This window comes from Mobula hypostoma, chromosome 24, assembly GCF_963921235.1.
Source record: "Mobula hypostoma chromosome 24, sMobHyp1.1, whole genome shotgun sequence".
Taxonomy (NCBI): domain Eukaryota; kingdom Metazoa; phylum Chordata; class Chondrichthyes; order Myliobatiformes; family Myliobatidae; genus Mobula; species Mobula hypostoma.
In genome coordinates, this window is record NC_086120.1 from 5,852,645 (window position 1) to 5,867,737 (window position 15,093).

A 15,093-nucleotide genomic window follows, 5' to 3' on the forward strand; every position below is an offset into this window, starting at 1 on the left:
ACTGCCATCCTGTCCAAAGCACAACACTGGACATTGATCATAACCTGAGTTAATTCCCTTCACCACCAGGGCTGCAGTGGTTCAAGGTGTCAGTTCCCAAGGGAGGTCACGGAGGACAATAAATACTGGACTTGCCAGAAAATTCCAGGTCCCAATGATGAATGAAGAAATGTTTGACACTAAACACTGACCAGAAGCTTTGACAATAGAGGCAATGTTAAAGGAGAGGGAGGAGGGGGAGCTGCAGGATTAAAGGGAGGAACTTCAGTACAAGGCCTGAAGACAAGACCACAGTACTGGGCTACACAGGACAGTCAATGTGGAGGAATAGACCGATTGTGGGACTGGAGGAGCCTAAAGAAGCAGAAAAGCCCTAGTTGGAGATAAATCTCAGAACAAAATGCTTGGGCCAAATGGTGTGTTTTTGTGTGACCCTGACTCTATGCAGAGAGGGAGAAAGAAATTGCATCGCCTATCAAACAGCTCAAACCACTTTACAGAACCGACAGAAGTCCCAGCTCTTCCCTGAATGTAGCATCTTGGAACCTTCCTATCTGCTCTAGAAAGCTAAATGGGGGCTTCAAAACAGTGGGTTTGGGTCAAATTTCTTCCATGGCTCTATCCACAACAATATAGAGGGAGGTGACCAGGAAAAAACAAGTAACCTTGGGGTGATGTTTGTCGAAAGGAACTGAGAAATAAGCTCAAGCAGACCTACCCAGCTCCTCTCACTCCCCCTTCTTTCCAAAACCTTCTACCCCCATTCCCCAATCACCCTGTTTCTTTCCCCTCTCCTACCCACTCCAACTGCGCATCACCTACACCCTCCACCCACTGATTCCGTCCCCCATTGCTCCCATCTGCCCCTCCCCACCTCCCTCCCTTGGTTCCATGCTCCACCTCCCTTTCCTCGTAGTCCCATTACTTGCAGCTCTTTGGTGTCTCCACTACCAGCTCCCAACCTCTGTTGCTACCTGCACCCCTCCCTTCCCCACCTGCCTTCATCTGCCCACCTCACCTAGATCCACCTATCGTGAGCCATCTCTTGCCACTCATCTCTTTACACTGGTTATCTCCCCTCTGCTCCATCAATCCCCTCTATTTCCTTCCACAGATGCTGCCTGACCCTCTGAGATTCCATTTTCCATTTCCTTCCACAGATGCTGCCTGACCTTCTGAGTTCCTTCATACAGACCAATGCTGCTGGACGACAGAAATGTGTTAGTGTGAGCAGGGCAGAGGAACGGACAACAGTTTTGAAGATCCTCTCGGAGCGCCCTCCTATATTATAATTTCCAGGACACCAGATCAAAATAACTAATAAAGTAGAATTCTTCAACAATCTTTGAACTCTGAACAATTGTTCATTTCTGTGTTTGTCTTTCATTTGTTACCTATGCAAATACACTTTAATAATGGTCATCTACTGCCACCTTGTGGTCACTGTGCGCTAAGCTCCGATCATTGAGCCTTTTGTTAAGGAGTCGATGGATGAAACGTAATCACAATGGCTCTCTGGTGGCTTCAGGACGTCCCAACCACTAGAACCAAGGATTGGGGTAGGTGGGCATCTTGGTGGGCATGGGTGACTCTGGCTGAAGGGCCTGCTTCTAAAAAGTTTCCACTGAGATACTTTTGAGCAGTAGTCAGTATTGCTGTGTAGGAAATAAAGCAGTCAGGTCCCATAGCAGGAGCTCCCACAGACACCAAATAGAAAATCAGGATCAGAATCAGAATCACTTTTATTTTCACTATCTGATATAATGCGATATTTGTTTGATGCAGCACTACAGTATAAACTCATAAAATATTTAAGTTACAAATGAAATAAATGAGGTTGTACTTAGTTTGTGCCATTAGCAGAGGGATAAATATTGGCCAGAGAGGACTTTGCTGCTGTTCTCAATGCTACAGGGTCTTAACATCCATCTGATGACAAAGAGGGGCCTCAATTTAATGGCTTGTCCAAAGAACTCTTGCAGTGTCACATCCCGTAAGTACTGTACATCAAGCAAGAAATATGCTCAGGACTCTTAAGTGGGACTTGAAGACGCAACCAGCTGACAACGTGTGACCACATGCAAGTGTAGAAATCCTGCTTTGAGCCTCAGATAGTAAGAACAAAAGAAGGGACATAAAAGATGAGAAATAGGAGTATGTTCAGACTATTCGTCTTCTCAGGCTGCCCCACCTTTCAGCAAGGAGATGACCGATCTTCATCCTCAACCCCATTTTCCTCATATACCTGATACCCTGTGTACGCACAGGTCTGTCAGCCTCTGTTTTGAATGAACTCACTGCCTGAGCATGCACAACTCTCTCAAATGGTACGGTAACGTAGTGATTAGCATGAAACTATTACAGAACCGGCAACCTGCGCTCAAGTTCTGTTGCTGTCTCCAAAGGAGCTTGCGTGTTTTCCCCGTGACCACGTGGCTTTGGGATGGTGGACACATGGGTGTAATTGGGCGGTCTGGGTTGGTGGACACATGGGTGTAATTGGGCAGTTTGGGTTAGTGGACACATGGGTGTAATTGGGTGGTCTGGGTTAGTGGACACATGGGTGTAATTGGGCAGTCTGGGTTGTTGGACACATGGGTGTAATTGGGCGGTTTGGGTTGGTGGACACATGGGTGTAATTGGGCAGTTTGGGTTGGTGGACACATGGGTGTAATTGGGCAGTTTGGGTTGGTGGACACATGGGTGTAATTGGGCGGTCTGGGTTGGTGGACACATGGGTGTAATTTGGCACTTTGGGTTGGTGGACACATGGGTGTAATTGGGCGGTCTGGGTTGGTGGACACATGGGTGTAATTGGGCAGTTTGGGTTGGTGGACACATGGGTGTAATTGGGCGGTTTGGGTTGGTGGACACATGGGTGTAATTGGGCGGTCTGGGTTGGTGGACACATGGGTGTAATTGGGCGGTCTGGGTTAGTGGACACATGGGTGTAATTGGGCGGTTTGGGTTGGTGGACACATGGGTGTAATTGGGCGGTCTGGGTTGGTGGACACATGGGTGTAATTGGGCGGTCTGGGTTGGTGGACACATGGGTGTAATTGGGCGGTTTGGGTTGGTGGACACATGGGTGTAATTGGGCAGTTTGGGTTGGTGGACACATGGGTGTAATTGGGCAGTTTGGGTTAGTGGACACATGGGTGTAATTGGGCGGTCTGGGTTAGTGGACACATGGGTGTAATTGGGCGGTCTGGGTTGGTGGACACATGGGTGTAATTGGGCGGTCTGGGTTAGTGGACACATGGGTGTAATTGGGCGGTTTGGGTTGGTGGACACATGGGTGTAATTGGGCGGTCTGGGTTGGTGGACACATGGGTGTAATTGGGTGGTCTGGGTTGGTGGACACATGGGTGTAATTGGGCGGTCTGGGTTAGTGGACACATGGGTGTAATTGGGCAGTTTGGGTTAGTGGACACATGGGTGTAATTGGGCAGTTTGGGTTAGTGGACACATGGGTGTAATTGGGCGGTCTGGGTTGTTGGACACATGGGTGTAATTGGGCGGTCTGGGTTGTTGGACACATGGGTGTAATTGGGCAGTTTGGGTTGGTGGACACGTGAGTGTAATTGGGCGTTTTGGGTTGGTGGAAAATTGGGTGTAATTGGGCGGTCTGGGTTAGTGGACACATGGGTGTAATTTGACGGTCTGGGTTAGTGGACACATGGGTGTAATTGGGCGGTTTGGGTTGGTGGACACATGGGTGTAATTGGGCAGTTTGGGTTGGTGGACACATGGGTGTAATTGGGCAGTTTGGGTTGGTGGACACATGGGTGTAATTGGGCGGTCTAGGTTGGTGGACACATGGGTGTAATTGGGCAGTTTGGGTTGGTGGACACATGGGTGTAATTGGGCGGTCTGGGTTGGTGAACACATGGGTGTAATTGGGCGGTTTGGGTTGGTGGACACATGGGTGTAATTGGGCGGTTTGGGTTGGTGGACACATGGGTGTAATTGGGCGGTCTGGGTTGGTGGACACATGGGTGTAATTGGGCGGTCTAGGTTGGTGGACACATGGGTGTAATTGGGTGGTTTGGGTTGGTGGACACCCCACCCCACCCAGCCCTACACTCCTCAGCCAAGGGGAAACATCTTCTCCACAACTACACTGTGGGACACACACAACATGCTGGAGGAACTCAGCAGGCCAGGCAGCATCTACGGAAAAGAGTACAGTCGACCTTTCAGGCCAAAACCCTTCGGCAGGACTGAAGAAGAAAGCTGAGGAGTAAATTTGAAAGGTAGGGGAAGGGGAGAGAGAAACACCAGGTGATAGGTGAAACCTGGAGGGGGAGTGATGAAGCAAAGATCTAGGAAGTTGATTGGTGAAAGAGACAGAAGGTGAAGGAAGAAAGAAGAAGGGTGGGGAGGAGCACCAGATGGAGGCAATGGGCGGGCAAGCAGATAATATGAGAGAGGGACGAGGGGATGGGAAATGGTGAAGGGGGGTTGGTGGAGGCACCATTGAGAAATTGATGTTCATGCCATCAGGTTGGAGGCTACCCAAACGGAATATAAGGTGTTGTTCCTGCAACCTAAGTGTGACCTTGTTGCAACAGTGGAGGAGGCTGTGGATGGACATACTGGAATGGGAATGGGAAGAGGAAGTAAAATAAGTGGCCTCCAGGAGATCCTGCTTGTTCTAGCGGACAGAGCGTAGATGCTTGGTGAAGCGGTCTCCCAACCTACGTCAGGCCTCACTTATACACAAGAGCTCACACCAGGAGCACCAAACACAGTATATGACCCCAATAGACGCACAGGTGAAGTGTTGCCTTATCTAGAAGGACTGTTTGGGGCCTCGAATGGTGGTAAGGGAGGAGGTGTAGGGGCAGGTGTAGCACTTGTTCCATTTGCAAGGATAAGTGCCAGGAGGGGAGGGACAAATGGACAAGGGAGTTGCATAGTGAGTGATCCCTGCAGAAAGCAGAAAGACGGGGGGAGGGAAAGATGTGCTTGGTGATGGGATCCATTTGGAGGTGGCAGAGGTTTTGGAGCTGGACACTGTGGGTGGTAGGTGAGGATAAGAGAAACCCTATCCCTGGTAGCATGGCGGGAGGATGGGGTAAGAGCAGACGTGTGTGAAAATGGAAGAGATGTAGTTGAGGTCAGCATTGATGGTAGAGGAAGGGAAGCCTCTTTCTTTGAAAAAGGAGGATATCTCCTTCATTCTGGAATGAAAAGCCTCATCCTGAGAGCAGATGTGGCAGAAACAGAGGAATTGAGAGAAAGGGATGGCATTTTTACAAGTAACAGGGTTGGACGAGGTATAGTCCAGGTAGCTGTTGGAGTCCATTGGTTTATAATTAGCATCGGTGGATAAGCTGTCTCCAGAGATAGAGACAGGGAGATCAAGAAAGGGAAGGGAAATGTCGGAAATGGACCAGGTGAATTGAGGGCAGGGTGGAAATTGGAGGATAAGTGGATGAAATAGACGAGTCCAGCACCAATGCAGTCGTCAATGTAGCATAGGAAAAGTGTGGGATGGTCACTGGTGTAGGCTTGGAATTCCACGTAGCCAACAAACAAGCAGGCATAGCTGGGACCCATGCGAGTGCCCATGGCTACCTTTTTAGTTTCAAGGAAGTGGGTGGACCCAAAGGGGAAATAGTTTAGAGTGAGGACAAGTTCTGCTAGATGGAGGAGACTGGTGGTGGAAGGGAACTGATTAGGTTGGTGTCCAGAAAGAAATGGGGAGCTTTGAGGCCTTCCTGGTAGGGGATGGAGGTGGACAGGGACTGGACATCCATAGTAAAAATAAGATGATGGGGGACAGGGAACCTGAAATCCTGAAAAAGATCCAGAGCGTGTGAAGTGTCGCGGATGTAGGAAGGAAAGGGCTAAAACAGAGTCGAGGTATGCAGATATGAGTTCAGTGGGGCAGGAACAAGCTGAAACAATGGGTCTACCTGGACAAGTGGGTTTGTGGATTTTGGGTAGGAGGTAGAAATGGGAGGTTTGGGGTGCAGGAACTATGAGGTTGGTGACGGTGGATGGGAGATCCCCAGAGTCAATAGGGTTGGTGATGGCGTGGGAGACAATAGCCTTGCGTTTCTTAGTGGAGTCTTGTTCAAGGGGTGAAAAGAGGAGGTGTCTGACAGTTGGCACTGGCCTCAGCAAGGTAGAGGTCAATTGCCAGACTCCTACAGCACCTCTCTCATCCATGGGTTTGTTGGTGAGGTTAGGATTGATGCGGAGGGAGTGGAAAGCTGAGCATTCGGAAGGAGTGAGGTTGGAATAGGAAAGAGGAGTGTTAAAATTTAGACGGTTAATGTTCCGTTGGCATTTGGCAATGAAAAGGTCCAGAGCAAGCAGAAAATGAGGGTGGGGTATCCAGGAAGAGGGGGAGGGTTTAAGATGGGAGAAGGTGTCATCAGCGTGGGTTGGGGAGATCTTGCCAAAGAATTATGCTTGGAGACAGAGGCAGCAGAAGAAGAGCTCAGTGTTATGGCAGGCGTGGAACTCACTGAAGTGTGGACACAGAGGGACAAAAGTGAGGTCCTTACTGAGGACAGAACATTCTGGCTCAGAGAGGGGAATGTTGGATGGAATTGTGAAAGCCCAGCACGGATGAGAGCTGGGATCGGAGGGTGGAAGGGGGTTGGTGGTGCCTGAGGAGAAGGGAGGTTTGGAGTGTTCAGGAATGGTGGAGTGGGAGGAAGATGAAGTCTCTGAGGTCCGAAGATCTGGCGGTGGGATCTGAGAGATACGGGATTGCAGAGTGGTGGTCAGGGAAGGGGAGACGGGGGTTCCAGCGATGGCTGAGGGCATTGGAACCCACATTGATGGCGGTGGAGTCCGGGTTTTAAATCTGCTCTGGATTGTTAGAGCTGCTGAGGTCCCACCAAAGGCATCCAGGCCTGCCGGTATTAGAGACAGCAGGTTCGGTGGTCTGTAGACGGGCGACCTTCTGATCCTTGCAGGCAGGACGAGAGAAAGTCGAAGAACTGGCGATTGAAAGTGTGGATCCGGCGGAGGATGACAAAGCGTACAGGTCCATTACAGGCGGCAGAGAGAGAAATAGAGAAACACAGAAAACCTACAGCACAGTACAGGTCCTATGGCCCACAAAGCTGTGCCCAACATGTCCTTACCTTGGAAATTACCTGGGGTTAACCATAGCCCTCTATTTTTCTAAGCTCCATGTACCTGTCCAGGAGTCTCTTAAAAGACCCTATTGTACACGCCTCCACCACCGTTGCCGACAGCCCATTCCACACACTCACCAATCTCTGTGTAAAAAACAGAGAGACAGCTCCTCTGTACCTACTCCCCAGCACCTTAAACCTGTGCCCTCTCGTGTTAGCCATTTCAGCCCTGGGAAAAAGCCTCTGACTATCCACATGATCAATGCCTCTCATCATCTTATACACCTCTATCAGGTCACCTCTCATCCTCCATCGCTCCAAGGAGAAAAGGCCGAGTTCACTCAACCTATTCTCATAAGGCATGCTCCCCAATCCAGGCAACATCCTTGTAAATCTCCTCTGCACCCTTTCTATGGCTTCCACATCCTTCCTGTAGTGAGGTGACCAGAACTGAGCACAGTACTCCGTGGGGTATATAGCTGCAACATTACCTCTCGGCTCTTAAACTCAATCCCACAATTGATGAAGGCCAATGCACTGTATGCCTTCTTAACCACAGAGTCAACCTGCACAGCAGCTTTGAATGTCCTATGGACTCGGCCCCGAGATCCCTCTGATCCTCCACACCGCCAAAAGTTTTACCATTCATACTATATTCTGCCATCACATTTGACCTACCAAAATGAACCACCTCACACTTATCTGGGTTGAACTCCATCTGCCACTTCTCAGCCCAGTTTTGCATTCTATCCCACTGCACCCTCTGACAGTTCTCCACACTATGCACAACACCCCCACCTTTGTGTCATCAGCAAATTTACTATCCCATCCCTTCACTTCCTCATCCAGGTCATTTATAAAAATCACAAAGAGTAAGGGTCCCAGAACAGATCCCTGAGGCACACCACTGGTCACCGACCTCCACACAGAATATGACCCATCTACAACAACTCTTTGCCTTCTGTGGACAAGCCAATTCTGGATCCACAAAGCAATGTCCCCTTGGATCCCATACCTCCTTACTTTCTCAATAAGCCTTGCATGGGGTACCTTATCAAATGCCTTGCTGAAGTCCATATACACTACATCTACTACTCTACCTCCATCAATGTGTTTAATCACATCCTCAAAAAAAGTTCAATCAGGCTGGTAAGGCACGACCTGCCTTTGACAAAGCCATGCTGACTATTCCTAATCATATTATGCTTCTCCAAATGTTCATAAATCCTGCCTCTCAGAATCTTCTCCATCAACTTACCAACCACTGAATTAAGACTCACTGGTCTGTAATTTCCTGGGCTATCCCTACTCCCTTTCTTGAATAAGGGAACAACATCCACAACCCTCCAATCCTCCGGAACCTCTCCTGTCCTCATTGCTGATGCAAAGATCATTGCCAGAGACTTAGCAATTTCCTCCTTCACCTCCCACAGTAGCCTGGGGTACATCTCGTCTGATCCTGGAGACTTATTCAACTTGGTGCTTTCCAAAAGCTCTGGCATATGCTCAAAATCCCGGAGCTGTGGAAGCAACTATGATAGGGATACCAGGTACCTCTTCATGGCATAAAGTGTGGTGCGTAGAATGCAGTGGGAGAAGCAGGCAGTTAAATGTGAGTACCTGAGTCCTCAGAGGGGCCAAATCAAGAAGCTTGAAAATAAATCTGGAAACCGTGTGGTACAAGCGGGCGGCGAAGACATGCTCCCAGAAAGGAAATATAGCTGTGGTAGCGGGTCTGGGTGAGCACATGGTTAAAGAGTTGGAGAGTAGCAGGGATCACAGGGGGGGAGCAGTGAGGGAGCGTTTCACTGAACTCCCATCGAAGGGAAGATTTAAACTTCTTCAGGGTAGGCATCCCTGGAAGAGATTTTGCAGAGTAGTAATCCAATCACAAACAAGAGAAAATCTGCAGATGCTGGAAATCCAAGCAACACACACAAAATGCTGGAGGAACTCAGCAGGCCAGGCAGTGTCTATGGAAAAGAGTAAACAGTCAACGTTTCGAGCCAAGACCTTTCGTCAGGACTGGAGAAAAAAAGGATGAGGTCAGAGTAAGAAGGTGGGGAGGGGAGGAAGAAGTATACAGTGGTAGGTGATGGGGAAAGCAAGAGAGGGGAGAGGGTGAAGTAAAGAGCTGGGACGATGATTGGTGAAAGAGATGCAGGGCTGGAGAAGGGTGAATTTGAGAGTAGAGGGTAGAAGACCACGAAAGAAAGGGAAGGGGGAGGAGCACCAGAGGGAGGTGATGGACAGGTAAGGAGATGAGGTGAGAGAGGGAAATGGGTATGAGGAATGGTGAAGGGGGGCATTTACTGAAATTTTGAGAAATTAATGTTCATGCCAGGTTGGAGGACACCCAGACAGAATATAAGGTGGTCTCATGAGGTGAAAGCCTGAGTGTGGCCTCATCACAACGGAAGGGGAGGCCTGGACAGACATGTCAGAATGGGAATAGGAAGTAGAATTGAAATGGGTGACCACCAGGAGATTCCATTTTTTCTGGCAGACGGAACATAAGTGCTCGGTGAAGCGGTCTCCCAATCTATGTCAGGTCTCACCGAAAAACATTGGGAGCACTGTCTTCAATGGGATCCCACCACCAAGCACATCTTTCCCTCCCCCCCCCCCACTTTTCAGTTTCCACAGGGATCGCTCCCTACATGACTCCCTTGTCCATTCGTCTCTCCCCACTGACCTCCCTCCTGGTACTTATCCTTGCAAGCGGAACAGGTGCTGCACCTGCCCCTACACCTCCTCCCTCACTAGCATTCAGAGCCGCAAGCAGACCTCGCAGGTGAGGTGACACTTTGCCTGTGACTCTGTTGGGGTCATCTACTGTATCTGGTGCTCCCGGTGTGGCCGCCTGTGTTTCGGTGATGTAGATTGGGAGACCACTTCGCTGAGCACCTACGATCCATCCGCCAGAAAAAGAGGGATCTCCCAGTGGCCACCCATTTCAATGCTAATTCCCATTCCAAATCCAACATGTCAGTCCATGGCCTCCTCTACTGTTGCAATGAGGTCACACTCTGGTTGGAGGAACAACACCCTATATTACATCTGGATAGCCTCCAACCTGATGGCACGAACATTGACTTCTTGAACTTCTGGTAAATGCCCCCCCCTTCACCATTCCCCATTCCCATTTCCCTCTCTCACCTATCTCCTTACCTGCCCATCACCTCCCTCTGGAGCTCCTCCCCTTTCTCTTTCTCCCATGTCTTCTGCCCTCTCCACTCAGATTCCCCCTTCACCAACCCTTTATCTCTTTCTCCAATCAACTTCCCAGCTCTTTACTTCACTCCTCTCCCTCTCATGGTTTCACCTACCACCTACCACCTACCATCTTGTATTTCTTCCTCCCCACCCCTACCTTCTTACTCTTTTCTTTCCAGTCCCAGTAAAGGATCTCAGACCAAAACATCGACAGTTCATTCTTTTCCACAGATTCTGCCTGGCCTGCTGAGTTCTTCCAGCATTTTGAGTGACTTGTTTGGGTTTCTCTGCATTAACTACTGTAGTCAAATAGCCTTGGATGCCTAATTGGTCTTTGAGGTACCAAGGAATGTTCACAATGTTCAAGGAGTGGTTGATATTTTTGCAGTAAACGTATAAATATTGAATTCTGTAATAAAAACCAAACATGCTTGTAACTTAGGATCATCTGTGGACAAGAAAGGGGCCATCTCCAGCCAATATCCCCTCAATAGATTGATGAGAAAACAGTATAGTTTCAGTTGCAGAGAGGAGGAGGTGAGGTGACCAGAAAGGATATCTATGACAGGCAATACTCTTCAATTCTGATGAAAGGTTATTGATTGGAAAGATTATATTTGATTCCCTCTCTACGGGTGCTGCCTGATCTGCTTAGGATCTCCAGTATTCTCTGATCTTAATGAACTCCTGGCAGCCTCCCCAAATCTAATTCTGATCCGTTTACATCCTGCAGAGTTCTCTCCAAAGGAGAAGAGGGACACGGGAATAAAAACAGTAACTGGACAACAAACCCAGGGGAACATCTCCTTCCCAAATACAGGAGATCCTGCAGTTGCTAGGCATCTTAAGCAGCATACACAATGTGCTGGAGGAACTCAGCAAGTCAGGAGGTATCTATGGAGGGGAATAAACAGCTGGTATTTCAGACTGAGACCTTTCTCTGACCAAAATATCAACTGTTTATTCCTTCCATCAGTGCTGCCCAACTGCTGAGTTCCTCCAACATGTTGTGTGTGTTGAACACCTCCTTGCCTCTCTCCAAGTCTCCCAGGTCCACATTTACAGGGCAGCTGTGTTTCTTACCAAAGCTGACAGAGAAATCCACATCTGGGTATGCCAAATCAGAAGCTCCTGGACAAGGATCTGAGCAGCAAATCTCCGGGCCAGGGTGAAAGGGCAGCTCCGACTGGAAAGCCTCGAAGTTGTGGGGGCTGCTGGATGGCTGCTGTGGACTGTCCAGCTGGTCAGACAGGTGATCCTCAGATATCCCACTGTCACTGCCAGCTGACGACCAGAGCGGGGAGTCAGGGACGGTTTCTGGCAAGAGTGAGGATAGGATCTCCTTGTTGCTTCTTCCACTGTGGGTCTGGACAAAGGAAGGAGATCAAGATTAAAGGACGGAGTGTCAAGGCGTCCTACTCGTACATAAAGAACAGGAGGATGACTACAGTGAAGGTTAGGACCAATCAAGGATAAAAGAGTTGGAGGAGTTAGGGGAGGCCCTAAATGAATACTTTGCTCCAGTGTTCACCAGTGGGAGGGACCTTGACAAATGTAATGACAGCATCAAACAGGTTAATATGTTGGAGCGTGTTGACAGTAAGAAAGAGGATGTGATGTAACTTCTGAAAAACGTTAGCATAGATAACTCCCCAGGCCAGATAAGATCTGCCTAAAGTTACTACAGGAAGCAAGGAAGGAGATTGATGCACCTTTAGCGATGATCTTTGTGTCCTCACTGGCAATAGGAGAAGTAACAGAAGATTGGAGAGTGGCAAATATTATTCCTTTTTTCAAGAAAGAGAATAGGGATGAGCCTGGGTATTATAGACCAGCGAGTCTTAAATCAGTGGTAGGCAAACTTTGGAGAAGATTCTTAGAGGCAGATTTATGAGCCTTTAAAGAAGCATAGGCCAATTAGGGATAGTCAACGTGGCTTGTGAGAGACAGTTCATGCCTCACAAGCCTGGTTGAATTCTCGAGGTAATATTAAAACAATCTAATGAAGGTAAAAGAGTGGATATGGTGTATATCAATTTTAATAAGACATTCAACAAGTTCCACCATGGTAGGCTCATTCAGGAAGTCGGGAGCATGGGATCCAGGGAAGCTTGGGTTCAGAATTGGGTTGTCCACAGAAGGCAGGGGGTGAGTAGCAGAGGGAGCATTTTCTGTCTGGAGGTCGGTGACCAGTGATGTTCCGCAGGGATCTGTTCTGGGACCCTAGCTCTTTGTGATTTTTATAAGTAACTCAGATGAGGAAGCAGAAGGGTGGGCTAGTAAGTTTGCAGACGACACCAAGGTCGATGGTGTTGTGGCTACTGCAGAAGTTTATTGTAAGTTGCAAAGGGACTTTGACAGGATGCAGAGCTGGGCTGAGAAATGGCAGATGGAGTTCAATCCAGAAAACTGTGAAATGTTCACTTTGGAATATTGAACTTGAAGGCAGAATATGGGATTAATAGGAGGATTACTAGCAGTGTGGAGATACAGGGGGACCTTGGGATCCACATCCATAGATTCCACAAAGTTGCTGTGGAAGTGGATAGGATGGATAAGGAGGTATATGTGTTGGCTTTCATTAGTTGGGGGATTGAGTCACAAAGTAATGTTACAGCTCCATAAATCCCTGGTTAGACCATACTTGGAGTATTGTGCTCAGTTCTGGTCACCTCATTTTGGGAAGGATGTGGAAGCTTTAGAGAGGGTCCAGAGGAGATTTACCAGGATGCTGTCTGGATTAGAGAGCATGTTTTATGAGAAAAAGTTGAGCAAATTAAGGCTTTTCTCTTTGGAGTGAAGGAGGATAAGAAGTGACTTGATAGAGATGTACAAGATGATAAGTGGCATTGATGAATGAAAAGCCAGTGCCTATTTTCCGGGTGTAAGTTGCTAATACAAGGTGATTGGTAAAAGTACAGGCGGAGATGTCAGATGTAGATCTTTCTACACACTGAGTGGGAAGAGCACGAATGCACTGTTAGGGGTGGTGGTAGAGGTAGATACATTAAGGAGATTTAAAAGACTCTTCGATAGGCAGATAGATGAAAGAAAAATGGAGGCCTATGTAGGAAGGAAGGGTTAGCTCGATCTTGGGATAGGTTAAAAGAATAGCACAACGTCGTGGGCCAAAGAGTCTACTGTACTGTGCGAGGTTCTATGTTCTACAAGGTGAGAGATGGGATCCTTCATGAGAGAATTCCATCTTGTTTGGGCTGGTTGACCCGGGTGTGACTGTGTGTGTGTGTGTGACTCTGTGTGTGTGTGTGTGTGTGTGTGTGTGTGTGTGTGTGTGTGTGACTCTGTATGCGTGTGTGTGTGTGAGAGAGAGAGAGAGACTGTGTGTGTGACTCTGTATGTGTGACTGTGTATGTGTGTGACTCTGTGTGTGTGTGTGTGTGTGTGTGTGTGTGAGAGAGAGAGAGAGAGAGACTGTGTGTGTGACTCTGTATGTGTGACTGTGTGTGTGTGTGTGTGTGTGTGTGTGTGTGTGGGGGAGAGAGAGAGAGAGACTGTGTGTGTGACTCTGTATGTGTGACTGTGTATGTGTGTGACTGTGTGTGTGTGTGTGTGTGTGTGTGTGTGTGTGTGTGTGTGTGAGAGAGAGAGAGACTGTGTGTGTGACTCTGTGTGTGTGTGTGTGTGAGTGGGTGAGTGGCTGTGTGGTGGGTTTGGGGCTAGTTTTGATGATGGATTTTTGACCTGAACTGGTTCTTTTCCCACAGCCTCTGTGTAAAAGATTAAAAGAGCCATAGGTAGGGTGAACAGCCAGCACCTTTCCCTCAGAGGACAATTCTAGAGGACATCATTCTAAGCTAAATGGAGGAAATTTTAAGGGTGATGTCAGAGGTAGGTTTTTAACACAGAGAGCGGTGGGTGTCTGGAATGAATTGGTAGGAGTGGTGTAGAGGCAGATACATTAGGAGCATTTAAGAGACTTAGATAGATGCATGGATGAAAGGAAAATTGAGGATTGTGGGCTATATAGGAAGGAAGATTAAATTAATCATGCATTAGGTCAAAGGGTTGGCATAATATTGTGGGCTGAAGGGCCTGAGGCTTTGCTGTAACTGTTCGATGTTCTAAATTTGATGTAATTGGGTGACTCAGGTTACAATGATCTATGTGCAAAGTCCTTGAGATAACAGTATTGACCTATTTTACGATGTTTTGTGTGTGTGTTGGGGCGGGGGGGATAACCTGGTCTACAGTGTACTCTGTGTGAAGTTACAATACTGGTCTGTATAACAGATACATTACAATGTGCTCTGTGTGTAAGCTGGCTTGGGTTCCTGGTGCTCTGTATGTGGGGTGACCAGGGTTACAAAGATCTGTGCCCGCACAACGATGCAGCTTTACAATTCTCCTTACACTGGGCTGTGCCATCTCCCAGCACCCTGCACTCTCCTGGGCATTTGCCTGGAAGTTTTCATGGCGAAGGATCCCATCCTGCTGGTCAAAGAGTAGATCCAGGAGCTCCACGCTGTCCATTTCCGGGGCCAAGCATTCTCCAGGTGTCTAGAGAAGGGAAAATGGAAAGAGTATTCCCTCAGTGAAGGGGAAAAAACAGTCAGCAAGAGTAGTACCACCATAATCACAGGACATTTCATCTGTTAATTACTAACATAAATCGGAAGCAGAGCTCAAACCCCTCCCAAATGTAAATGGGCAATGAGCTATACCTGTCTCCCCTTCTTGGGATCTGACTGTACTTCTCGCTGCCTCAGTAAAGTAGCCAGTGTAATCAAAGACCCTACCCACCCTGAATACTCTC

General features: G+C 48.3%; 1 protein-coding gene across 1 annotated transcript in view; it reads right to left on the minus strand.

Moving 5' to 3' along the window:
- LOC134337158 (cyclic AMP-responsive element-binding protein 3-like protein 3) overlaps positions 1-15,093 on the minus strand; it is a 58,157-nt gene that overhangs the window by 28,789 nt on the left and 14,275 nt on the right. The window contains exons 2-3 of the mRNA XM_063032001.1: positions 14,691-14,837; positions 11,403-11,685 (exon numbers count right to left, since the gene is read on the minus strand). Of these exons, the coding sequence (XP_062888071.1) occupies positions 11,403-11,685; positions 14,691-14,837 (430 nt within the window). The remainder of the gene's footprint in view (positions 1-11,402; positions 11,686-14,690; positions 14,838-15,093) is intronic.